This window comes from Chaetodon trifascialis, chromosome 12, assembly GCF_039877785.1.
Source record: "Chaetodon trifascialis isolate fChaTrf1 chromosome 12, fChaTrf1.hap1, whole genome shotgun sequence".
Classification (NCBI taxonomy): Eukaryota; Metazoa; Chordata; class Actinopteri; order Chaetodontiformes; family Chaetodontidae; genus Chaetodon; species Chaetodon trifascialis.
In genome coordinates, this window is record NC_092067.1 from 15,184,408 (window position 1) to 15,211,639 (window position 27,232).

The 27,232-nt window shown below is 40.0% G+C and overlaps 1 protein-coding gene across 1 annotated transcript; it reads right to left on the bottom strand.

Moving 5' to 3' along the window:
* Positions 1-607: 607 nt before the first annotated feature.
* On the bottom strand, positions 608-22,382 carry scn1laa (sodium channel, voltage-gated, type I-like, alpha). The gene is made up of 26 exons (XM_070975977.1): positions 22,078-22,382; positions 21,537-21,655; positions 21,252-21,341; positions 21,031-21,159; positions 19,572-19,663; positions 18,195-18,434; positions 17,341-17,422; positions 17,054-17,195; positions 15,369-15,575; positions 14,669-14,938; positions 12,473-12,811; positions 12,028-12,160; positions 11,669-11,907; positions 11,401-11,574; positions 10,956-11,312; positions 10,331-10,804; positions 8,253-8,385; positions 8,013-8,167; positions 7,190-7,363; positions 6,891-7,013; positions 5,237-5,512; positions 5,006-5,062; positions 4,696-4,837; positions 4,438-4,538; positions 4,061-4,331; positions 608-3,955 (listed from the first exon to the last, which is right to left on the bottom strand). The coding sequence occupies exons 1-26, from the start codon at positions 22,339-22,341 to the stop codon at positions 2,781-2,783; spliced, it is 5,958 nt and encodes a 1,985-aa protein (XP_070832078.1). The 5' UTR covers positions 22,342-22,382; the 3' UTR covers positions 608-2,780.
* Between the last annotated feature and the right edge of the window lie 4,850 nt (positions 22,383-27,232).

The following is a 27,232-nucleotide window of genomic DNA, read 5'->3' on the forward strand; positions in this document are numbered from 1 at the left end:
TTATCTTATCTTATCTTATCTTATCTTATCTTATCTTATCTTATCTTATCTTATCTGTGTTCTTTTCAATTTGTGACCTCCAACTATAAGCATCAGCCTCTTCTTTCCTTGTGGTGCCCATTGAACTGCAGACGTATGAGACTGGCCCTCTGACCCAGCTGTGCTCATTGCTCCTCTGACTAGATATTATAGAACTACTGTGGATTTACTACAACTTATTTGAAATAATGCAGGCTAAATATCATTCTGTATTAATTCTAGGATCTCTGCATTGGTCGTGTGTGAAAGAAGCTGTGCACATCACAGTACAGTATATTCGGACTAGCAGCTCTGACAAAGCTACCAACATTTTTATTTTCATCTTGACCGAATTTTCACTTCCTGATTGGACTGTATGACGAACGATATGGATCTTAAACTGAGAAGAATTGCTCCGATCACACATCTACTGCAAATTAAAGTAAAAGATAAAAGCTGCTGCTGAATGTTGCAAGATAAAACACAACAGTTAGTACTCTAACAGAGGATTTGAAGAGACAGCGAGACACACGCAAAGTACTTCACAGTTTCACCTGAACATAGATGATAACAGGGTGATTCTTACTGGAAAAACTAATGACAGAAAAAAGTAATCAAAGTAAAGAAAGCATAATGAGCCAATCACTGGGCAGTTAGTCTCACTCTGAGAGAACATTTTTCCTATAATCCACCTCTATCCCTGGTTGCAGTTAACTCAAAAAGAAAGAAATTAAGTCAAACTGGACCTAACCTAAAACAATATATGAATGTCTTTTACAGCATGATAAAATAAACAAATATATTACGCATACTTGAGGTACATGTAATCTTTATTCTTTTGGCGTTTCAGTGAAATGGGTTATAAGAGTGTCTTGCATGCAGTTTATTTATACACTACAAGCATTATGCATATGAATGATGGGAGATGTGAAATTCTGTGTAATCAAAACATTCTTTCATTATGCATAAAGTATAGTGTAACTATTGAACGTTTTAATTACATGCAAAATACACTTGGATGAGTAGAATAATGCTTTCATAACATGGAACACCACATGTAGTTGTGACAGGGTTTAGGGTGGATGTCAAAGCTATTGGAAGAACTGACATGTAGCATAACTGCCACTATAAAATGTAAACAGAAGTAGGAAACAGCCAAGGGCACATGAGATGTGTGATGTCATGTCCTTGAGACTAGCATTCAGAAGATTCTGAGTCATCTTTCATCCAACTTAGATATTTATCATGATAAAGATTGAGAGGTAAACTGTAAAAAAACACAGCACACAAAATAATAAAACTACCTTTTTTTTTTCCCAATCACCATTTCCAAATAAAAATATGCAGTTAAAGGTTGAAAAAAGTCAGCAAAGTCATATACTGTCACATCACCAGTAATCAAACACAGGGCTTTGTCTTATGGAGAAAGATTACTGTCCATATAACTTGTCATGGGCATTTACATTTTTCTCTCCTGCTCAATGTATAATCCCTGTCTGTCTGAATACAGCAGAACATGGAGAATATATCTGCTTTCATATCACAGGTAATAAATAGTAACTGTTCCATAAACTCCGTCATTAATCATACACACTGAGGTCCATCATCAAACACACATAAAAAACACAAAATGAGGAAAAGGTGGACACAGGGAGGAGACCTGTACTTTTGAAGTCACACTGCTGTCCCACAAATAGAAAATATTATAGATAACCTGCTGCTAGACCAAACTGTCAGAGATCTGTGGCTAAGAGAGGTAACTTATGACACAGTCAGTGACAATGTGCAAACGTCAGCTTTTGGATTTCCAGCCTTGAAAGACAAACCTTCAGATGAAGACTCTGTTTTTTTCATGATAAAATTTGTACATAATTAGCAATATTGTAAATGGTACATAGGTAGCCCACAGCAGGCTGAGGTGAAGTACGTGAATGATTTTGATGATTGAATAAAACTGAATAATGTGCAAAGTGTTTCTGCCAAGTGCTACTGCTCTGACACTGATAATCAAACATAATCGATGCACTTGGCTGGATTTGTTTGGACTGTAGGCTAAGGTTTTTGTGTAATGTATAAAACAGCCAGGTCCTGAATGTATGCTTTGCATCATGAAGCGTGATGGACAGGGAGAAAGCTGCACTCTAACATGCATAATCATGGAGAAACATTCATGCAGGTCTACATTTCCAGTAACTGCAGCAACTCCAACACGCCTCTTGGATTTGTCAAGTATACTAAGTGCTATCAGTTAGCAAGTTAGCCTTAAAACAATGCTGCTTGTTGTAAAGACTACCCCTGAAGGAACAACCCTTTTGAAGAGTAAAAAAAGTGTATAAAAAGTCACTCAACCAAGCTATGAATTCTTAAAATAACAACATCAGAACTGTTTTGTCTGCTTGAAAAACAAGCCGGTAAATTAATACAATGGTCAGTGATATAACAATAATTCAAGACACTGGATAGCAGAACTAGCTGCAATAGAAGTTAAAGCATCAACTAATGTGTCTTTCAGAAATCATGCCCATCCACACAAACAGCCAAAAGGCATCTTTGCTCCTGAACACAGCCAAAGTGGTCCAACTACAGCCTGAAGAAGCTACTTTTCCATTATAGGCACCCACTTTAGACTCAAGTAAGCATGATCAGTTTGGCATAGATATTCACACTAAAGAAGGGAGTCCAATGGATGTCTTAGTCACTTTTAAAGGTTGTAAACATTTTGGCATTAATTAAAATGTCCTTGTTGCATCTCCAGCATTCTTTTAATTGTCTTGCTCTCTGACATCTTTGCCCACAACCTCCCTTTCATTTTTGTCTTTTTCATATTTGTTTCTTCCATTTATTGTCACACTGTCAGATGAAGGTTGAGGGGCTGTTGAAGGTGTCAGTTCACTAGAAATGTCTTTGTCTGTGACTAGATCCTCTTTATCAATGAGTGTTTCATCCTTTTGAATGTTATCACTGGATGTAATAGAGGGCTTAATGGCAGGATGTTTCCTTGCATACTGTCTGTATGCTCTCTGGATGACAAGCGCTGATGTGTCCTCCTGTTTGCGGCGGAGGGTGGTAGTGATGGGCTCGTAGGACACTTTAGAGGGATTGGAGGCCATGAAGCGCTCCTCCATCTGCCCCCTTAGGATGTCCATCTCCCCACCCTCACCCAGAACACGTTTTGTGAATGCAAACAGGATGTCCAGGCAGTGAATGCGTTCACCACTCACCATAGGTAGATCCATAGAGATCAGTTCGATCTTGTTAGGCTTGGCTATGCGCAATGGTGGGTCCAGAGCATCTGCAAATTCTGACAGCTTATTGTACTCCATAAACTGTGATGCACGAGGATCAAATTTTTCCCAGACCTCATAAAACATTTCGAAATCATCCTCACTTAGTGGGTCCGTGCTCTCCTCAGTGGCCACACTGAAGTTTTCCAGGATGACTGCAATGTACATATTCACCACAATCAGGAAACATACGATGATGTAGCTGACAAAGAAGGCAATTCCTACAGGAGGGTTCCCACAGTTGCCTTTAACAGAACTTCCAGGATTCTCCATGGTAGAGTTGCAATCATCTTCATGTTTGTTGAGAATGGGAGCTAGAAGGCCATCCCACCCTGCTGAGGTGGTGATCTGGAACAAACAGATCATGCTGTTGCCAAACGTCTCAAAATTGAAAAGGTCATCAATGCCTGATTCCTTCTTGACGTAAGCAAAGTTTGACATGCCAAAGATGGCATAGATAAACATCACCAAGAACAGCAAGAGGCCAATGTTGAACAAGGCAGGAAGTGACATCATCAAGGCAAACAAGAGTGTGCGGATTCCCTTTGCACTTTTAATCAGGCGGAGGATACGGCCAATCCGAGCCAAACGGATGACTCTGAACAAGGTTGGCGAAACAAAGTACTTCTCTATAATTTTTGCGAGGAACACACCTGAGGAAAGACAGCAAAACATATTTAACAAACTGTAAACAATACATGTATACAGATGAAACTGAAATTTGTTTGAGCACCACAGTGAACAGAGGCTAGTCTTACCAATGATTGACAGGATGACTACGATGAAATCGAATACATTCCAGCCATTTGTGAAATAGTAATGGCGAAGCGAGATCATCTTCAACAAACACTCTCCACTGAAGATAACAATGAATACCACATTGATCTGCTTGAGAATTTCATTCTTGCTTGGTGACTGGTCAGCAGTTTCCACCATCATGGCTACCATATTGAGTGTTATTAAAACCATTATTACAATGTCGAATGCTTGCTTTGTTGTGAAGTCAAAGATGTATCCTTGAATTTTGTTCTGAAAAAGACACAAGGTAGGGAAACAAAAATACATTTTCATTGGTATGAAACAAAGATCAGATTTGTAATGTAGGTTAGATGTTGTCATCATTAAAGTTGCGTACTGATGGTCTAGGAATAGGTTTTTGCGGTTTCTTCGACCCCAGCTTTTTCATGGCATTGTAGTATTTTTTCTGTTCTTCCGTCATGAAGATGTCTTGACCTCCTAGGTAAAGAGGTGATGTGAGGCATGTTAAATCACAGCGAAGATGATGAGGCGATACTGAAGACAAGAGAGGGTTATTATTCGAAATATAAATTAATACTTCTGTTAGAATATCAAATAAAAATATCCAATTATGTTTAAAAAGCAGATTTTAAACTTATCTTTTTCTTTTGCTGATTGAAATTGTCTATTATGACGCCAATAAAGAGGTTGAGAGTGAAGAAGGCTCCAAATATGATGAAAACAACAAAATAGAGGTACATCTTCAGGTTGATCTCATACTCTGGTTGTTCATCTGGCTACAACAGTGGCAGAAAACGAAAATATTAGTACATTAATATTACAAATCTTAAGATTTCAGTCCTGGATGGTTATTCAACTATTGCTGAAAAAATGGCAACCATAAGTAGAATCAAAAACATGCATGAAAAGATTCTAAAATTTAAAAAGAATGAATATTTGATTACCTTGCTTTGAGAGTCCACAGCAGCATACATGATATCCATCCAGCCCTTAAATGTAGCCTGTATAGAAATGAACAATATCCACGAAAAATACTGTAGTAGCCAAACCAACAGCAAATAACATACAAACTTAACATTTAGAATCAGAATCATATATACTTTATTGATCCCCAGGGGAAATTGTTTAACACCTTGTGCAATTATCTAACACTTACAAATGATTCAGTTACTTACCACTTGTAGCAGTGCAAGGTAACCCAAGCCAACATTGTCAAAGTTGATTTTGAGGTTTTTCCAGCGAGCAACATCGTTGCCTAAACTCCTACAGTCACTCCCGTTTTTCACCTCTGTTGTAGGGAAAGGCTTATCCGTGGTTCTGTTGAGACAAACGTGGAACTTCCCTGCAAATAAATTTACTCCCATGATGCTGAAGATGAGCCAGAAAATAAGGCAGACCAGCAGCACGTTGAAGATGGAAGGAATGGCTCCGAGCAAGGCATTGACAACCACCTGCACACCAACACACAAACATAACCCATCTGTGCAGTAGGTAGAGATCAAATCATGTAGAATAGATGTACAACACTGTATACTAATGGTAATGGTAAGAATAGGAAAAAACACGAGTGAATGTTTCAGAGCCAACTTACACATCAACATGAACTCACCACAGCAAATACACGACTAACACCAAAGCTGAAATGCATTGATAACTGCACGGTAAAGGTGGGAAAAGAATTAGGAGAGGATGCTGGACATTGATGCTATGTATCTAAAAGTGGTTTTAGTGGGTTACAACTAAATTTTAAAGAAACATTGAAACAGAACACCTTGTAGAGGCAGGATGATGCCACAAAATTTGCTTACTGTAAACAGAAACATAAATAATGCATGAAGAAATCATGTTAAAGAACCCAGCAAACAATATTCAAAGCAGTGAAATTATAATGGAAACTAATGTAGCCCTACTGACGCACATGAAATGCTGCTCATGCAAAGGAGGGATTCACTGGCTACCACGTGAAGAGAAGACCATCATCTTAACAGTGCTGTAAATCTGGACCACCACAATATGAAAGCAACTAATCAATACATGCTACATTGATTTCAGCAACTGGCAAACCCTCCCCCTTTAGTTACATAAGTTAGCCAACCCTGTTTAGACCATGGTTGCATTGCACAGCAAAATATTGTAATGGTTGGCGATACAATACTTAAAACAAAAAGATTATTTAAGTTTTGCTGCAACAGACACAGTGCCACTTAATAGTTTGAGTACGAGAGAAAAAAAAAAAAACACTCTTACAACTGCTTGCAGTCAGACTCACTGGATGTAGACTGTACCAACAACCTCTGAGCTAGCAATCTAATCATGATATATGCTGAAAACGGCAAGTTACCCTAACCTGGTCACTAATGGTATGAACATAAACGAGCTAGCAGCTGTTAACTTTTCCTTTGTTGGGAATTAGCCATTTCGTTTGCCATGAAGCTGGTTTGCTAAACTTAGCTACCATCTACTGGCTCTAGTCTTACTTAATTAACACATATGAGAGTAGCATCAATAGTCTCATCTAACTCTCAGTAAGAAAGCGAACGAGCACACTCCCCGAAATGCCAAACTATTCCTTTAATCTAAATTCCTCATCACTGGTGTATAATTGGATGGTAATATAAAGAAATCAACCCTGAGGACAAGTGACAGCTGGAAAAAGAGGATTGGGGAAGAACAGGAATGCTTCATTTACATGCATCGCGTCTTTGGGGTATTTTTTCTTGCTTTATGCTGCTCTTCACCAGACTGCCTGTGCTCTGTACCAGTTCAGTGAGCTGGTGGTAGACAGTGCATCGTGACTCTAAGTGGGAGGGGAAATCCAGTGACTCTTACCCTCATGCCTTCAAATCGCGACAGGGCTCTCAGGGGCCTCAGAGCTCGCAGGGTTCTCAGAGACTTGATGGCACCGAGATCAGAATATCCCATGGCATTGGCTACCATACTGACCAGTGAGACCTGCAACACATGCACACACAGATATGATGCCATAAGCTGAGGAGCCACATTACTCCTAGTTTACAGGAAGCATTGTCAGATACAACCATATGCCTCTTATAAAAAACAAAAAATAACCTAAGAATTGTCTAAAAAAGTATGTGTGTTTCTGTGTAAGCAGAGGTGTTTCAACCTACATCAACAATGAGGAAGTCCAGCCAGCACCAGGCATTTGTGAAATACTTAGCAAATCCATATGCCACCCACTTCAGCAACATCTCCAGGATGAAGATGTAGGTGAAGATTTTGTCTGCAAATTCCAACATCGTTTTAATGGTCTTCCTCTTCTCAATGTAGACGTCTTCAAATGCCTAAATGTGAAGAAAATGACATTGAGTAATTAATTGTAAATATAAATACATGAATAAATCATGTAAATATTATTCCAAATATTATTTTGCCACTGAGAATCTACTGCTTGACAAGAGGTGCCAGACACATTAAGTAAATACATAGACCATATTCACATGGCAGCCATTTTCCTTGATGTCATACTCAGGTTGGGAAGCTCATGCTGTTTTCAGAAGGATAATGTTGTACCACTGTGTTCCAGGTTACAAGTCATTTTGGAATAAATTTACGCTTTTCCTATGTTAGCTAGGATGTGAATGAATGCTAATGTTAGCTGTTGTGTAATGGGAGCTAATGTGTTACCAAATACTATGTTTTACCTTGAACTATAGAACGATGTCTCTCCAGATATTCATTATCCATTGTCTTTTCATTTGCTGATGAATGCGTACACGGTGAAATGATTTGTCAGCTTTTCGTACATTTATATAACTTGTAAAATGGACCACAGCAGTATAAGATCATCCTTTTGTTAAGCACATTTGAGCTTCCCAACCTGAGTGTCCTGACAGAGGAAAATGGTCGTCGTGTAGATATGATCTACCAGTGCAGCAAAATCAGGTGTTTAAAAACGACTTAATTCACATTTTTCTCCTTTTACAGACTTACCAGTGCTCCACTGCTAAGCAGGATCATGAAGATGATGAAGCTCTCAAACCAGTTGTGCTCCACGATCCGAAAACAGGTCTTTCTTAGCGTCCACCACATTTTCCACCAGCCCACATCCACATTTACCTGACAACACGGGAACTTCTGCACACATCCTGAGCAGAGACAAAGGGGCAGTGGTGATTTATCAGTGTAACTTACAGTGTCAGAAGTGGTGGCAGTGGCTGTAGTAGTACTCACCATCAGGAAAGCAGGCATCAGGTTCCATAGATTCTTCCAGTTCAAAGTCTAAAGACTCTCCTCCCTCCCCGCCTGGCAGACCATCCACTGTGCTGCCCTCAGAGGAGCTGAGCTGTCCATCATTATCTATAACCTGCAGATAAAGAGTAAAACCAGCGTTAAGTCAACATATATAACAGAGCCATAGCAAATGTAAGAAGCTGACATGCTGAACACCTGTGTGTCCACACACTTCATGCACTCGACATTTCTTCAAAATTAAGATCTTTTCATAAAGAAATACTCAGAAATTACCAAGAGACTTTCACAAGACCTGTAAAAGGTATGTTTTGACTGCCACTGAAGCAGTCTGCTGTGTGTCTTGTTTAAGGCTGCTGGTAAGCAGGACTTCAGAGACATGCATTGAGTTCAAGTTGTATGTATGATGGCCAAAATGAAGAACATGCATGAATCAGTATTCAGTATATTAATCACTAGTATGACAAATCTTATGTTTAAATGTTGACATGAAAACCATCTGCATGTTGTCATTATCTCATCATCAAACAGACATTAGAGAGCCATTATTACTGTAGCTTAAAAGCAAAAGAACAGTCAAATGCTTGTCAACAGTTGCTACTGTTGTCAGAAATAACCAAAAAATCATTGGCTATTTGACGCCTGGTGATATTGTACAGTAGCCACATGGTCTCTTTTTCAGCTTGTTGTTGTATGACTTTCTACAGGGTGTGTCTCCTAATAGCTGGTAGATGAGAGTAGCTTGAATGCCTTCCTGGAGAATGCACGAGCACTTGGCTGTCCTGGGACCAGCTAATGCAGTGCAGGGAATGATGTAAGCATGTTACTGTGATATACTGTGAGCACTAAAGTCAGTGTATTGATGGTTTGTACTTCAATCCATCCTTTCATTTCTGTTTCAGTAAACTGTGGAACATTAAATATTATATCAAGTGTCATTTTGAATATATCTAAAGCACGGCCAGCAGAAAGCCTTTGTATGTATGGGCTGAAATCATAAAATCACTACTAAGCACCAGTGTGTTGTCATCATCCCATCATGAATGTTTTTTCACAATGACATACAGTATATCCTGGTTATGCAATGCGTCATTGTAGTTCAATGGATTTGATGTCACGATGCAAAGTCCATTCCCAATCATGTCAAAACCCCAGAAAACAAACCAAAACAAAACAAAAACTTAATTCAAATCAACACAACTAACTAAAGAGTAAAGTCAAAGAGAAAAATCAAATGTGATTTGGCAGTCAAGGCTTTCACTCAAAATACGAATTGAGGGCGAGAGTGAATGAAGAACGGCCAAAAAAGAATGAGTGATCTGCTAAAAAAGGCTATTGGATGTTATTTTAAACGAGCCAGGCAATCTCCATGATGAGTATAATGTATAGTTCAATAAAAGTGTTCTTACGAGTCTCCTAACACTGTGAGAGCATCTGTAAAGCAGCAGCAAGCAAGCAGTAACCATGACTTTGCTTACAAATCTTCACATAAACTATTACTGGCTGGCAAAATGATTTAAAGGTGAGACAAAATTTTAAAAAAGCAAATTTCACAAAGTAAATAGGTAAATTGGCATCAATAATTTTGTGACAATCACATAAATGGACAGTTTTTCTTTTCCACTGTGAGCTTTTCTCCAACACAAAACAAACAACCCCCTTCAGAGGAGAATTCTGCTACCAAGCACTCAGACTTAAATGACACATAATGAAATCTGCACACTAGTATTTTCCTGTCTATATGGCCTCTCCTCGTTAAAGGGTCGTGGTATATGGGCTCTTCAAGGGAAGCATCTCATCACATGGTCATACCTCAGTGCCATGGAGTGCGGGCAAAGTGCTTCAACGTGACTACTGCAACACACCATACCACTTAGCTACAAGAGATATGTTCGCAAAGAGCCACAACCAACTCCGAAATCTTTTGTCATTCCTCAAACATCATATACACTTCTCTGATTGTGATATAGCTGCTAAGACATGATTTTAAAGGAGAACTATTCAACTTATGTCTTCTACCTGGACAGGCATATTAGAACAATCGACATAAGCATCCTTACCACATGGCATGCTGCATCAGACGAAGCACTGCTGAAGTCCTCTGTATTGAGGTTTTCAAAGTCAGACTCTCCCACCGCGATAGGAACAGTGACAGTCAGACTAGGATTGTTGATGAAAGACATTATAGAATCATCACTCTTGCTGCTGACTATGTACTTGTCTCCATTTTTGTCCACTCCGGTCACATCCCCATTGCCATTCTTAGGAAAGTCTTTGATGGTATGGTTGGGGATACCATTTGGCCCTAAAGGTTTGTGGAGCTCATCCAGAGATTTGTCCTCACCCTTCCCTTTCTTCTTTTTGCGGCGACAGGCACTGCTACAACTGCTTCGAAGCAGGGACCTGACGAAGGCAATGCCATTGTGAATCCGTGCAATGGCAATCTGCATATTGTTTATGTCTTCCTCTTCCGTCGCTGCCAGGTTGTCAGCGCTAAATGAACTCAACAGCAGGGCCAGGAACAGGTTCAGCACCTGTCAGATAATGACATGACTCCATGTAAGATTGAGTTATCTTTTAGCTATTGTACTTTATGAAAACAACAAAGCATGTGTAGCTATAAAACTGCATCAGAGAGTTTGGCAAGTTGGACTCATGAATTGCCCATAAGAGATGATAATGTACCACAAGGTTTCCAATAACCATGACCATCATGTAGAGAATGATGCACATGGTCATCCCAGCCACCTCCATACAGTCCCACATGGTCTCTATCCACTCTCCACAAAGCACTCGGAACACAATGAGGAATGAATGGAAGAAGTCATTCATGTGCCAGCGGGGCAGCGTGCAGTCATCAGAGATTTTACACACACAGTCCTTGTAGCTTTTTCCAAACAGTTGCATGCCCACCACAGCGAAGATGAACACGATGATGGCCAACACTAGCGTCAGGTTGCCCAACGCCCCCACTGAATTACCAATTATTTTTATCAGTGTGTTAAGCGTGGGCCATGATTTAGCCAACTTGAACACTCTCAGCTGTAAAAGGAAAAGAAAAATAAGTCATGTCACGTGTTTCTGCACTCTAAATGCATCTGAACAAATTGACTATGACGCATAGACTTACCAATCTAAATGATCTCAGAACAGACATGCCAACCAGATTCGCCAAACAAAGCTCCACCAAGCTCAAACTGACAATGATTGCATCAAAAATATTCCATCCTGTCTGGAAGTAATAGTATGGGTCCAAAGCAATGATCTTGAGGACCATCTCAGCCGTGAAGATGCAGGTGAATACCTTTATAAAAAAAAAGAAAAACTGATCATTTGCAAACATAATACCTATTTTGCAAGAAACATTTTCAATAGTCTATACTCTATGGTCAACTCACCACATTGCCCTCAGCCAGCATTTTGGTGAAACCGTCGGATGCTGGATGATGTTCCATGGCCATAAACAATGTGTTGAGCACAATGCAGATGGTGATGGTTAGGTCCGCAAATGGATCCATCACAATTATTTTGACCACCTTCTTGATCTTCAGCCATGCTGGACAACATTCCCAGATGAGGAAGGTTTGGGCAAAATCATACCAGCAAGGAGGACACTTCTGTCTCGATTCTTCAAGCTCTGATGCACACAAGTAATGACAACAGAAAAAAATAGTTTTATCTGAAAGTGCAATTTGTCTTCTCAACACCCAAGAAATAATCAAGATAGGATACCCATGCCATGGTGGACAATACCTACCTTCCATTGTGCTGGTTATGACACTAGCTATACTTTGAGCCCTCTGCCTGACCTCTGGGCCCTCGAGGAAGTCCATAAACTCCTGGTGTGTTCCTCCAGTGGCAGATTTATACTCTGTGTCAGTGGTGTCAGCCTGGAGATAGAAATGATTGTTACAGATACAATTGTGCTACAGAAAAAAAGTTTTTTCATGGCAATTTGTCAGGAATGGCCAAATTTGTCCCAATATTGACCAAATATCTGCAAAACTAATGTGCTAATTAGCGTGCTAAACTGCTAAACTAAGATGGTGAACATGGTAAACATTACACGAGAGACAAAAAAAAAAAAAAAAAGAAAATTGAAATGGAACTACGTGCTGAAGGCTACAGTAATGAAATACATCCATCTGGTCTAGACAACTCTTTCTTACATTATCTCCAGTGGAGGCCATGTCTACTGTCACTGTAGGCAGAAGGAGCCCCACAGGTGACAACGGGAGTGAACTCCCACCAACCAGAGACACAACCCCATTGCAGTCTACTGAGCTGTGCTTGATCCCATTGGGTGGAAGAAAACGATGTGACAAGAAGCTGCACTGGCTCATGCTGCTGCCACGTCGATCACAACTCCTGGGGAGAAACAAAGAGCCCCTCCGACTCAGGTTGTCCTCAAATATGCTGTTCTCATCATCGGCAAACTCGTTCTCAGAGCCAACGTCCTGTGCTGGGAGTTGGAAGCTGAAAAGGCTGGTCCTGCTGTTCCGTCTGGATGAGAACAGGGGTCCACGAAAACTCAGAAAGGACTGAGAGAGAAAGATACTCTTCAGTGGATACATGATACATGACGATCGTAAAGAGGAAAGAGCGATGATAATGATCGTCATCAGTACAAATGAAATAAAAGTGATTTCTGAGCTGAAGTGAAGAAAAAAAATGCATGATGATGATGATGATGATGATGATGATAAGCATTTTAAAGAAGCTGAAAAATTAAAAATACTGATGACTGAGAATGGTAAGGATGATGATCATGGTGATGATGAAGAAGGAAAAAGATGATGATGATGATGATGATGATGATGATGATGATGATGATGATGATGATGATGATGGTGAGCATTGTAAAGCATTGTAAAGAAGCTGAAAAATTAAAAATGCATATTGTGATAACTGAGAATGGTAAGGATGATGATCATGGTGATGAAGAAGAAAAAAGATAAAGATGATGATGATGATGATGATGATGATGATGATGATGATGATGATGATGATGGTCATGTCGATGTTGGTGAGCATGGTAAGGAAACGGCAAATTAAGATAAAAAAAAAGTGCATGTTGGCGATGACTGAGAATGGTAAGGGTGATGATCATAGTGATGATAAAGAAGGAAAAAGATGATGATGGTGAGAATGATGATGATGATGATGATGATGATGATGATGATGATGATGATGATGATGAGCATTGTAAGGAAGCTGAAAAATTAAAAATGCATATTGTGATAACTGAGAATGGTAAGGATGATGATCATGGTGATGAAGAAGAAAAAAGATAAAGATGATGATGATGATGATGATGATGATGATGATGATGATGATGGTCATGTCGATGTTGGTGAGCATGGTAAGGAAACGGCAAATTAAAATAAAAAAAAGTGCATGTTGGCGATGACTGAGAATGGTAAGGGTGATGATCATAGTGATGATAAAGAAGGAAAAAGATGATGATGGTGAGAATGATGATGATGATGATGATGATCATGGTGATGATGAAAAAATGGTCGCGGTGATGATGATGATGATGCTCATAATGGTGATAAGCAATCTAAGAACGAAAGTGTTAAAAAAAATGTCAAAATGCATCTTGATGACTGACAATGACAAGAACATGAGAAGATGATCAAGATAAAGAAGAACATGATGATGATGATTATGATGACGAAATGAAAAAAAGTCATGATGATAGAAAGAAATGCTGCATTTGGCTTCACTGCATCGCATGAAAGTAATCACAATATTTGTTAGAAAACTCACGAGGGATCAGGAAAGTTAGCAAATATATATGTTGAATACCAAACCGCAGTGAATATTCTAAAATCAAACACTTCATCACTGAAATGTTTTACATCTATCTGCCAGTCAAATGGCTGTAATATAGGCTTGACAGTCACTTCATTAAACCATTTGTTTCTTCTGCCTGTCACTCATTTTGAACTCTGTCTTCTTATTGACGAAAGTTCAACAGAGCTTCATAATGCTTATCTGCCAATCAATTGAGAACACTTATCACAGACTGGAGTTTTCATTTCTCCAGATAAAATCTTTTCGACGTACCGTGGCCATTGGATCAGGCATGAATAACAAGCACTACTGCGGTCCGAGAGGTTCGGTACATGAGTCAGTATTCTTACAATCCTTTGTGGTAAAAAGGGTGTAAGTCATATGGAAAAATGGGACTGTAAACTGAAAAAGTTTAGATTTTCAATCTTTCAATTTTATCCCTTTTGACTGATTCACAATAGCTGTAATGAAGTCACATGATTAAAAACAATGGAAAACTGAGAAGGCACATAATAAGCTGAGAGCCGGGCAACAATTCCGGATACATACAGAGTATCACTGTTTTCATAGACAAATCATACTGACAGATCGTACTGAACCTGATGTGTGGATGAGCATTTCATGTCATAGTTGAGCAGGTTTGCATCCACAGAGAAGCGGCAGCGACCTTTCTTCATACTGTCCTGTGACTCGGATTTAGGAAACTTCTCATCGGCCCCTTTGCCCTCGTCCTCCTTTCTTTTTCTTCGCCTGTTGCGTCTCTCTTTGGCACTTTTGGAGCTGAGTTTGGAGGCGTCAGAAGAGCTCTCGGTGCCGCTGGCTTTTTCACCAACCTCGCCTCTCTCTGCAGCAGCTGCACATGCCACTGCCTAGAAGAGGACAGAAGACAACGCTGCTGCATTCATAACAGAGCTTTGTGAAAGATATTCATCCTCATGCACCCAACATGGAATACACTAAGGAAGTTTACATTCTTTATACCTTATTTACAAGTGTACTTTGGAATATCTCAAAGGAGCGGAATACTACCACTATTTGAAAAATCATATTTATTATGTATATATGTTGACATCATACGGAAGATTCATAATGACAACACCAATGTGCTTGCAAACACTTACCTCATAGGTGAAAGTTATCTACTGGAGATACATTTGCTAGGAAGCAACATTGACCCCTTCAGCCCTTTTTTGTAATCACATTTTTCCCAACTTTATGTTGTTCAGCTGGAATCAGTCCTGGTTAGGAATCAGTGGGCTGAGTGATGGTAGCACTTTGAGTTGTATGGGTGCCCTTTACCTGAGCCTCCTCTTGCTGCCGTCTCAGCTGCTCAAGCATGGCCTGGAACTCTTCCTCCTTCTCCTGAGCCTCCTTTATGGTGGCCTGGCTCTGCTCCTCGTAGGCCATAGCTACTACAGCCAAGATCAGGTTGATCAGGTAGAAGGAACCGAGGAATATCACCAGCACAAAAAAGATCATGTAGGGCTTCCCCGAAGCCCGCAAGGTCTGGGAAAAAAACAAAACAAAACAAAGACAAAAACAATGTACTGGTATACTTATTTTATATACTTACATTTAATACTTAATTCCACATTACTTTCCCTATTTTCTTGCCGTTCTGTACATCTTGGTAAAATGTGCTTTATGTTAGGTGATTGATTTATTTGATAATCATTACGATGTTGTGGCTGGAGCCATGCTAGTGCCTCATATCAGTGTACTGTCTCATTTACTAAGTACAGTGTAGACTGTGACAGTAACCAACTAGGGAGATTACTGAATCAGAATGGAGGTTTTAGTACATACAGTTCACTGTATACCTGCTCCTATACAGCCATTGTTGAGAAATCTCAGTTTTCAGTGGTGTTTTTTTTTATTTACTCAAGGATTGACAGTCTTGGGTTTGTATATGGTCATCTATGAAATTAAAAAAAGAAAAAGATTTTAAAAAAGATAAAAAAGAATCACTGTTTAATATCAAGACCATTAGACACTGACATAAAAGAGCTTGTTGTACCAAACAGATAATGCTACTCAATTACAAACAGAGCTGAAAAGATTTGCTCATGGGAGCTTTCTTGTTCTCCTGTTTGCTTTACAACGTGCACTGTCCTATTCAGGAGACACCTATTTGTATTTGCGGCCATTCAAGTTGTGTTTGCCTGAGTCACAGTGGGACTCATCTTTGTTCCTTTTGACCAAGATGCACCTGCACATTAGTCAGAGGTTTGTTTGAACACTTTCAATACCATTATTGTAATGTGAGAGTGCTTTGTCTCTGACAGTGCCCCTCCTTAACATGGCAAGCACTGCCTTTTTATGACATGAGGTCAAACATTTCATCAACCTGTGCCAAAAACGTTCTTCTTGGCTACAGCTGCACAGGAACATTTGGACTAAATTAACAGTTCAATACATCATACCACTGTTCAATTGTGCATATGACGGCTCTTTGGATTGAATTACAGTAAATTGACTTACAAAATACATAACTCTAGAAAATAAATTACTCAAACTGCTCAATGTGTACTTTTGTTCACTAACATTCACGTATTGGTACTTTTCAACATTGGGTAATCTCTCGATTAGATGTAAATTGGCCAGTTCCCAAGTGGGGACACTTGACAGTGTGGCTAGCTTAGCAGAATTGAAATATGTATTGCTTGCCACCTCGCAATTAGTGATTTAGTCTACTAGCTGGCTGCCAGCTGATTAACATTAGTTGCAGAGTAGCTGCCTTGCCAGTCAGGTGTGGCTCACCATCAAGTGAATGAGTGGGGACTGACAAAACAACAATGAAATATGATCCATTTATTCAACACGTGATCCACTTCATATTCTTTGGGCATGTGTAGCGTAAATGAGCTGCTCTACTGTTTATGGCCTATCTAACATTAATGCTCAATGTGACCTAGAGAGGACATTTGCGTTTACATTATACGCATACAACAATTCTTCCCGGTCTTTTTAATTCGACTGCCTACCTGCTGGTAAAGGTTTTCCCAGTAGTCCTGTGTCATCAGTCTAAACAGAGAGAGGAAGGCCCAACCAAATGAGTCAAAGCTGGTGTAGTCATAGTCTGGGTTCCTCCCCACTCTGATGCAAACGAACCCCTCTGGACACTGCCTGCAACAAACAGAGAGTCCGTGAAGCTCAGAAGGAGTCGTCCTGCTGCTCAGTCACAGTAATGTTACATTCATATACAGATTGTATTAATTCTATATTGCCCATTTTATATTCCAGTCTTCTAGTAGTTGGGGACTAAGCTTACCCAGCTTCACTACCATTTCCACAAAGCAATGGATCTCGTTTGCCTGGAAGGTAATAATGATTACCTGGGGAAAGAAGGAAAATCACATTTTTGCAGTCATCAGCAGCGGTTGCAAACAAGCCCAAGAAAAACACTGACTTCTAATGCAATATACTTTATATCTCTCCAGTCTGATGCAATACAGGACGAGAGTGCTGCAATAAATCATGTCTCTGTGAATCTTGTAGTAATAGGTTTTTGGGTCAGAGAGGTCTCAATTGAACTGTATGTCCATTTTTGAGGCTGTAGTTAGAGGTGTGCTGTCGCAGTTGACATTTTACTGAATAGTTGGACTGTCTATCGAGAGCAATGGGAGAGAAATGGGGCTGTGGTGGTGGAGTATCTGTGGGCTGGTTCTGGTGGGCTCGCCTGGGTAAAAAAGTCCACAGGCACTTTACTGAATGGCGAATGGTGTCCACCCCAATGATGAAGACAAAATAATACATCTCTCAATATAATGCAGTTCAATACTGTACAGCAACATCACTAAATACGGTCTCATAAATTACTATCTCTGACATAAGGCCTACAGAAACTAAACATTAGGAACCTCACATAGATGGACCGTGTTGCAGAGTTGTTGTATTTGATTATATTAGAATGCAGAGATGTACCTAATAAAGTGCTAATGTAGTGTACATTGAAAGAAAAAACAGAAGCAATAATGATGTGGTGGGTAACACCACACCTCATTACAACATGTCCCATTGTTCCTTCATATAAGCAATATCTCTGATGAGTTGTAGGGATTTTTTAGTGTTTTTGTGACCAACACTAAGTAAAACAGAGGAAAATTACATACTCACTCTCATTGAGCGCGTACTCATTCCAGATGAAAGGTTCGCCCGTTCCATTTGTGTGTGTCCCATTATGTGATGTACCATTGGAGGTGGAGTTGTCATGTACCGGCATCCAAACACACTTTTGCCTTAAATGGCCCATGAACAGCTGTAATCCTATGAGGGCGAAGACGCTCAAGCAGAAGACAGTGAGGATCATCACATCGGCAAGTTTCTTCACTGACTGGAACAACGCGCCAACGATGGTTTTCAGGCCTGCCGGACACAGTTTCACTTGTCACTCTAAGTGGTCCATGTCAACATTAACAGCAGACGTGCAAACGATACAAAGTGATGCCAATGAGCTCTGTCTTTACTCCACTGGTTTGACACTGCACTCCTATAAAACTTCTGGATTCACAATGGACATTTTAAATAAAAATTATTAATGCAGCAGAACCAGAGTTTTCTATTCCACAGATTCTTCTGTCTTGTCAAAACCTACCTACATTACCCACAATGCAACTCAATTACTGGATAGTTCTGTTGGAGATCAGAGTAGGTTATGCTTGTAGCAGCTAATGTAGCCTCGACCACATGTTTTCTATTGGTGATGGAAAGTCACATTTGCTCATCCAATCGTAGCGAGCAAATGTTCTTGACGTCAAGCCCAGGAAGGTTAGAGTTAAGGTACAGGGCTGGGGTGGGTTTTAAAGGGTTCACTATGATTGGATTTCATTGCCATCATAGGAAAAAAAATAGCGAGGTGATATGATGATGATAAAATGAAGATTAACACTTTTCTTCTTCTAGGAATACTAGAGGAAATTACACTTTGAGCCACCCCCTTTTGATAACACTTTGTCATTAATTTGACACCATGAACATTGTTATTTAGTCAAAACTCAATGTGGTAATCAGACAGAGGAAAGTAACCCAGGAAATAAGGATCATGCATGTCAGTGATGATGAACATGCAACAATCATGGGACACACCCTCACCACACATTATGTGACATTATGCCTTCATGACCACAAACAACGATGAGCGGATGGAAAAGCACACTCAGAACCATCAGTGCAAGAAACACAAAAAGAAGATTGTTCAGAGGAAATGGCACAGATCTCACAGAGTAACTATAATCTATTTAACAGCTGGACCTGCAAACTGGTTCAAACATAACCTGTTTGAACTAACACTGAGTTGGGATACCCAGGGTTGTTTTTAGGATTGTGGATATTCAGACTGCTGAAACAACTCTGTGACATATCTCTGACAAGCAGGTGGACAGGTGGGCTCAGGGAGCATTCCACATAGCACATTTCATGACAGATGCAGGAGCAGAGGTTGAGGTGCAGCGGGAGAAAATCAGATAAGAAGCTAACTAACATGCACTTGCTCCTACTGCTTACCTGGGATAACTGAAATAGCTTTAAAAGCTCTCAGCACTCTGAATGTGCGAAGAGCTGAAAAATTGCCTAGGTTTACAAACTCTGTTACATACCTGCAGGGAAACTTAGAGTTACTATGGAATATTGACTGAGACAACAATACATGTAACACAGATTGAAGCCAAACAATCTTAAATTGATAAACCACATGATTACATTTGAGTACATAGAGCATCAGGTGAAGCAGTCAACTAGTATAAACTGAAGCATGCACATCATCGAAGGAAAAAAGATGACAAGATGATTGTGATCATCATGAGTAATAAGATATGCACCAGGTGACACAAACTTAAAGGATAAAACTGGTGGTATTCTAGATTGTTCTTATTGTCAACAAATCCCATAAAAAAACAAGCATTGTCTGTTCAGTCAAAGCCTGATATAGTTTATACCTCTGTGCCATAGACTTAGCGTTGTTCTCACCATTCTGTGTCCTTAAAAACACATAAATGAGACACCTTGTTGCACTGGGTGCCATGTCATGGTCATGTCATGACCATGAACATGTAGATTATTTTGAGTCAGTCTCACAAACACTGCCTTGCTGCTGTAAACGTGTTAATCCACAGATGAGAATAAGGCGTGTCAAATGCAGAATTCACACCTGTTTAAGAAATGTTTGATAAAAACCAGCGTCCAGCTGTTGTAGAAAATGACTGAACCTCATTTTTTTAATGGCTATATATTAACCATGAGCAGTTTTAAAGTTCCTCTTCTAGCACTGATTAAAGCCCAAAAAAACTCTGTTCATCTTTTTTTTTTATGACAAATGACTTTGACTTGACTTTCCTGACTGTCTTGATTGTAATTCTACACTGTTGCTTTCATTTAGTATGATGGATCGATGAATATGCAAATAGTCCCCACCTCTACCTCCACCCATACCTACTCACCATCAACTCTGCTCATCAAAACTCTGCTTGTTTTCTGTTTTGCTAAATAGGTGGTAATATAGGAGCACAGACATGTTTGAACTGGAATTGTACAGGGCTGCCTACAAGACTCAGTTCAAAAGTAAAATGCTCAGCCATGGTGCTGACCACATGTTTTGCTCCTGATACATCTCATAACACATGAAAAACATCCCACTGACATGTTAATGAGGTTAAAAACTGTGTGCCACAGAGAGATGTGCTCATGCATTGTTGGTTTGAAATTTGTTGACAGACAGAATCACACCAGCCTTATTCTTTAAGACCTAAAACATGGCTTTTGAAATAAATGATAACTGGTAATATCGATGCATGCAATCATCATACTTTAGATCCTTTGATACAACCAACAGTGAAACCAGTAAAACATAAAACTTGTTTGCTTCAGCATCTTCCACACAGGCGCTCTACAAAGGAAGCTCTGGGGAAGTGATGTAACACTTCATCAAACATTCGTCAAATTGACTGAATTCGTGGCAGATACTTACGCCATGACAATGACACTGAAGTCCAGCCAGTTCCAGGGGTCTCTTAGAAATGTGAACTTCCCTATGCAGAACCCTCGAGCTAAAATCTTAACGAGGGATTCAAACGTATAGATTGCAGTGAATATGTACCTGTTAAGAAAAAAATATAGTTGTTAAACCAAACTGCATTTTCACCGTGTGAGCGAGTGTGTGATTCAATGTGTAAATGACGGGAAACTTACTCTACAATCTTTGCCCAGTCGGGTGGTTGACTCAGCGTCATAAACACACAGTTGACAATGATAGTGCACATGATCACCACACTGAACAATTTGCAGGCAGTTGTCAAGGAAGCCACTTATTTCACCAGCGAATTGACTTTTTACTTTGTTTGTTTTTAATTCATTATATCTCACACAAGCTAGCAATGTAAACAATTCACCCCTGGTGGACATAGGACAGTGACCATAGACTTAGCGTGGGCTCAACATAAACATGCGCATCAGATTAATATCTTGAAAGGATATGAGTGCACCAAAATCTTAACTGATATTCTTCTGAGAGGGTTGAAGGGGCTCAGGAGGTACAAGGCAGGAGTGGCGTTGAAGCGGAAGATGAAGTTTCCTTTGTTTAATACTATGAAAGTCTGAGAGAAAAGGAGAGATGTATATGAAATACTCTTATTTCTCTTTGGCTGATCTCATTATGGTTTAAAGATAATGAGTGATGGTATCATGGGGATACTTACAACTGCTAATTGGAGTACTTCAGCGGTGTGATTTACAGTCTACAAATCACTAATTACATTATATACACATTGCCGATAAACCTCATATAAATTGCTTTCGCTGGGCTTGTCTTCCCGTCATCAGATTCAAAGCTTCTGGCTAGATGGCAGCACTGCCTGATAACAGCTGCATGAAGTGCTAGATGAGAAAAACCTCATCGGGGTGCGACTCTCCTCCTAAATCTTTATCCCTGCCTAGCATGGATCTTTATTCTTGACCTTTTAAATAGCAGTTTCATGCTTTAGACTTCATGCTGAAGTTTGAAATCAAGCACACCTACTTTCTGATTACAGTAATAGGGATCCAGGTCCTCCAGCGGTGTCGACACCATGCCTTTAGGAACGTCCCCATACAGAAGAGGGAGTGATTTGCCTGCCTCCAGGTCACGGCTGGGCTTGAGCTCATTCTCATCACTGCGTTTTCTCTTCACATCCTTCGACTTCTTCTTGTTCTCCTCTGCGATCCGGGCCTCGATGGCTTTGAGGGACTCACGGCTAAAGGGGCGGAAGCTGTCTGGACCTGGTGGTACAAGCAGCTGTGCCATCTTTTCATCCTGCACCTTCAGAATGAACAGCTAGCCTCCAACATGAGAAAGGCCTGAGGGGTGAGAACAGATAAGACAACTTCTTAAGAAGCTTCTTCTGTGATTTAATGTAGTTTTAACATAGTTTTATTGGAAACAAATAAAAAAAAATATTTCTCACAGCAGATTAGAACTGCTTTAAATGGAGAGGAGACAAGGGTGGGTGTGGCTCTGTTCTTTAGTCAGAGATCATCATCTCAGGAAGCGGCAGGCTATAATGAGCCTTGAGATGGCTGTCATACACATAAATTCCTGCCAGCTATGGTAAAATTAGATCTAATTATCCGCTCTTCTGTAGATAAAATTAAGATTTGACATGACAATGATCAATTCCAGGTGAGAATCTTGCCCCTCTCAGCCATCCCTCAAAATGAAAAGAGCCCACTTTTTCCTCAGAGCCTGAGACAGAGCGGTGGGAGGGAAAGATTCATCCTACTAATAGGCCTGACTGGTATGATGTGTTAGGCAGACCTATGCAGCATTAAATATGAATGCGCTACAGGCTGCACTGCATCACGCCGGGTGCTCTGGTGCTGAGAGCTTTTGCCTGATCTGAATGTAATAGTGTAATAGAATACTTCCACACGCTGTGATGCAAGAAATCAATCACAAACACACTGGTCAATCAACTGCCCACAGCGCTGGGTTGTACATGTGTGATGTAATTGCAACAACTGTGCAATATCCAACTACTAAAAAAGAGCTTTGACTTTTAACGTGTCTGTGCACGTGGTTTTCACATCTATGTAAATGTTGGGTTCACACTGAGAGAAGTCAGTCACACACAGAGACACAGAGGATAGTTACTGATTTAAATGGGTTTTCGGTATTGTACAATATCAGTTTCTTGTGTACAAAGTATTGCAAATCCAGAGCAATAACATTGCCTCTGGTTGTTGAATGATTCCCCTGCACAGAGATGATCATCTGCAAATGTGCATCAGCTGACAGCTCTGGACAGCAAGAACCGCTTACTGCTGAGCTCGTCAAATCGAGCCTTTGTAAGTGCAAAGTGTTGATATTACATGTTTCCCCCTCTGTATGATTTATCAATATGTCAGTGTCACAAAAAAAAAAAGAAAAATCAAACCTGTGGAATAATCTCCACAGGGTCAGGAACTAAGTTATGTATGCAGTAGCTTTCCACTGTTATATATATGAATGAATATGATACGGGTCACATCAACAGCATGTGAATTAGGCCTTATTTAGAATTAAGCATTTTCTGATGAATACGCTGATATTAGTCAGGATTCAGGAGCCTTCTTTGGAAATGTACACAGTGCTTTCAGAATATGCATATTAGATACCCCACAGGTATTAATCTAAATATATATTATATTCAGAATAATAGAAGATTAGTGTGCCTGTAAACATAATTATTGCCATTATGAACAAGTGCCTATAGAGCTGGTATCAGCCTCTGTTTCAGGGCAGAGGGGCTGGCCTCTCCTTTATACACACTTTAAATGACATGTCTATAGGCCAAACTCACACACACACACACACACACACACACACACACACACACACACACACACACACACACACACACACACACACACACACACACACACACACACTTCAGCAATGGGAAATGTGCTTTCCTAACATTTCACAAAATAAAAGGGAAGCATTTAGGACCAGAGTTCCACGTAATTTAAAGTCACATTTCGCACAAAATACTGGCTGAAGTCTTTTATAACTGTATCTTATACTGAGTGCAAATTGTGGTATGGTGCAGTGTGTATCATGTACGCACACTTAATGGATGCTGTTGTTTATGGTGCAACTACTCTGCTCTGCTGTGCTGTGGCCTTATGAGTGAATAAATGTGAAAGTGTACATGCCATCATAGTTTACAGTAAAACATGTAGCCCTTTGTTTCAGAACACCACATATTGTTTACATTATTTATGGTACAGTAAGTACTGAGGCAATAGCTTTCCTCCACACCAAGTGCATTGCTAAAGTCCCTTTGATGTACAGTGATCTGAAAAGTCACTGCATTTAGCTATAACTACAGCATACAACTATTTAAATGGTACAATGTAGCACGACAGTGAGACAGGCTTCTTAACTGTCTGATAACTATCTGAAAACAGAAAATAAAGTGAACTTTGATTTGATGTTCGCCCAACAAGGTCAACCTGCAGTGACTAACCTCTACAGAGGTATGCATCATTCTGTCAATCTGTTCCCAACTCATTACACATAACTTGAGATATGAGCTGCCACTTTGAAGCTTCAAATAGGCCCACTTCATTTTATCTGCAACCTGTCTGCATCATGACCTTGCGCTGACTAACCTAAAATGGATACCTTTATTTTCTCTCAACTCTTGCTGGAACAGAATGTCAACACTTTCATTTGCTATTTGCTATTCACCATACATTTGACTGTGTCCTGATGATGAGCTTAAAGTGGTGACTGCCCTTCGCCCCTGGGCCTCCTGGTTCAACTACAAATATATGAAAGACTCGTGCAGTGTCAAACAGGAGCTAAACATTTAATGCACAAAACTCATTTCAAAACTTAATTTCATTGAGGTAAGAGAGGGGTCCACAATGCTTTTTCATAACACAAAACAATGCGGCTGGATGCTTTAGGATGGGGGTTAAAGGATAGGCCCACACATTAAGAGCTCTGTCTCAATGCAGTCTTGAAAATCACTGGTTATGATCTGACCACGGTTTAGCCTCTAGGGGGCGATGGCCGACATCCTTTCCACAATATCATTTCTATAATTTTATACTAAAAACACTCTAACTTTGTAAAGAATGAATTTTTACAGAGTGTGAGGGAATTGATTTTTTTCCCCCCATTGCTTACACTAGACTCACATAGGCAAGCCATGTCTGCCCCACATGGACACAAGCTGTGATAAACAACTCTTGTGGGTATATTAGCTACACTAACTAGGGCAGAGTTAGTGATTACCACGCTGAGCTAGTTACTCAAAATTGGCAATTAGTTACAGTTAGAAGTTACGTCTCTCAAAAGCCATTGAATTGCTTTAGCAATGACTGCATAAAAAAGTAATCAGTTCCTAGGGAAAGTAACTTTCGCGTTACTTTTAAATGTCTACTTCAATTCTCTTAGCAATGCGCACATACAGTAGCTGTATTATTTTAGTGTTGCTGTGGGACAATGTACTGACTATCGCTGCAGTGATCGGAATTATTTACACACCCGACCACTAGAGGGCAGCACTGACAAATGCTCCTACATCAAAGACATCTTGTATTAACTTGGTTAGTCAGTTGGATTTAGGAGAAAAGACCCACAAGATGCTGGATGTACATGTTAAGCGAGCTTAGCTACAGTAGTTACTAAATAATCTTATTTGATAGACCAAAGTTTCTTCAGTTTGGTCTTAAAAACACTACAGTCAGTATGAAGAAACGCAAGCTAATGTGTCCTGAACTATCTCGCGACACCATCAAGTCAGGTGACGTCACAGTGTAAACGGGAAACAAGTTGAGTTTGTCTGAGCAGTTCCTCACTATTTTCGCGTAACATAAAAGTAACGAGTAACGAGCCTAAGCAAATTTAAGTAACTGTAATCACGTTATGTAATTGGAAAAACATCTAGTCACCTTACTATTTACGTTTAAGTAGAGTAATGCGTTACTTTTCTGACGCAGCTTTCTAGCGCGTTACTCAGCGCTGGCACTGACTTGTTCATAAATGAGTCGACTGTGTTTCAGCTAAACATACTTGTGTAAGGAGTGGTCACAGTTTAGTATCTGTGGGCTCCTGAAAGACACACTCAGCTCCTAAGTGCTCACAGCTAATGCTGCTGCTGCTGCTGCTGCCTCTTACAGACTACAGGATCCGGATTAGTTCAGGGCGTTGGCGAAATAAGTGGTGATGAGAAGCTGTGAACATAGTTCCGTCTCTAGTAAATTCGTCTTTTTTTAAGCCGCTAGGCATCACTGTGCAAGTGCAGCCTGGACAGACAGCAAACAGGACAGTCTAATCTCTAATTGACAGCAATCTAATAAAGATGTTGACAGTCATGCAAGCAGGAAGTCGTCTAAGATGGAGTGTGGGCTAATAATTGCTGCCATGCCCATTAACTTCTGTAATATATTGCAGCACATCATTTGCACTCTAGTCTTTGCCCGGATGAACTACAAACGATCAATCACTTTTTTCCATACAGGTCTTCTGGCACAGTTACCAGCATAAAAGATGACATCTAACATTAGGACAGAATGTGAAATACAGACACAGTTCGTTAAATATTAACGACAGTAAATATTTGGATGAAAAGAAAACCAACATCTGAACGGACGCATTTGAATACATATGTGGGCCTCAATTTACGCACGATAGACAGATAGATAGACTTGGCAGATCTTGAAGCAGATCTACACACTTACATAAACCATTCACAGAAATAAACGGATTTTTCAATTAATGAAAGCCCAGTTTCTCTCCGGAAAAAACACTCGAATACAACTTTAACAGATTCTATGAACTCACCATCAGTTTTCCATCATCGACAGGGAAAAATAAAATAATAATAATAAAAAAAAAAAACCCGACGTGAAGCGCTTCAGGTTGTACAAAAGGTTCTTTTAAGTAAACCTGTCCGTCAATTTAGGTTGTTTGATGCGTTTCCAGAGCGCAGAAGTCCTTATTTCCACGGTTTGGACAGGAGAGCCCTGACAGAGAGCGTGTGTTTCATCTGCCCCTGCGTGCGCCAGAGTCAGACCACTGTACTGCTGCGCTTCCGGATGTTCCTGGGTACCAAGTGAGGACAGAGATGTCTGAATGGTTGTTGCGATAATAATGTGGTGGACATTATCATGCGTAATTGTCGGGAATACAGATGTCCGCAATC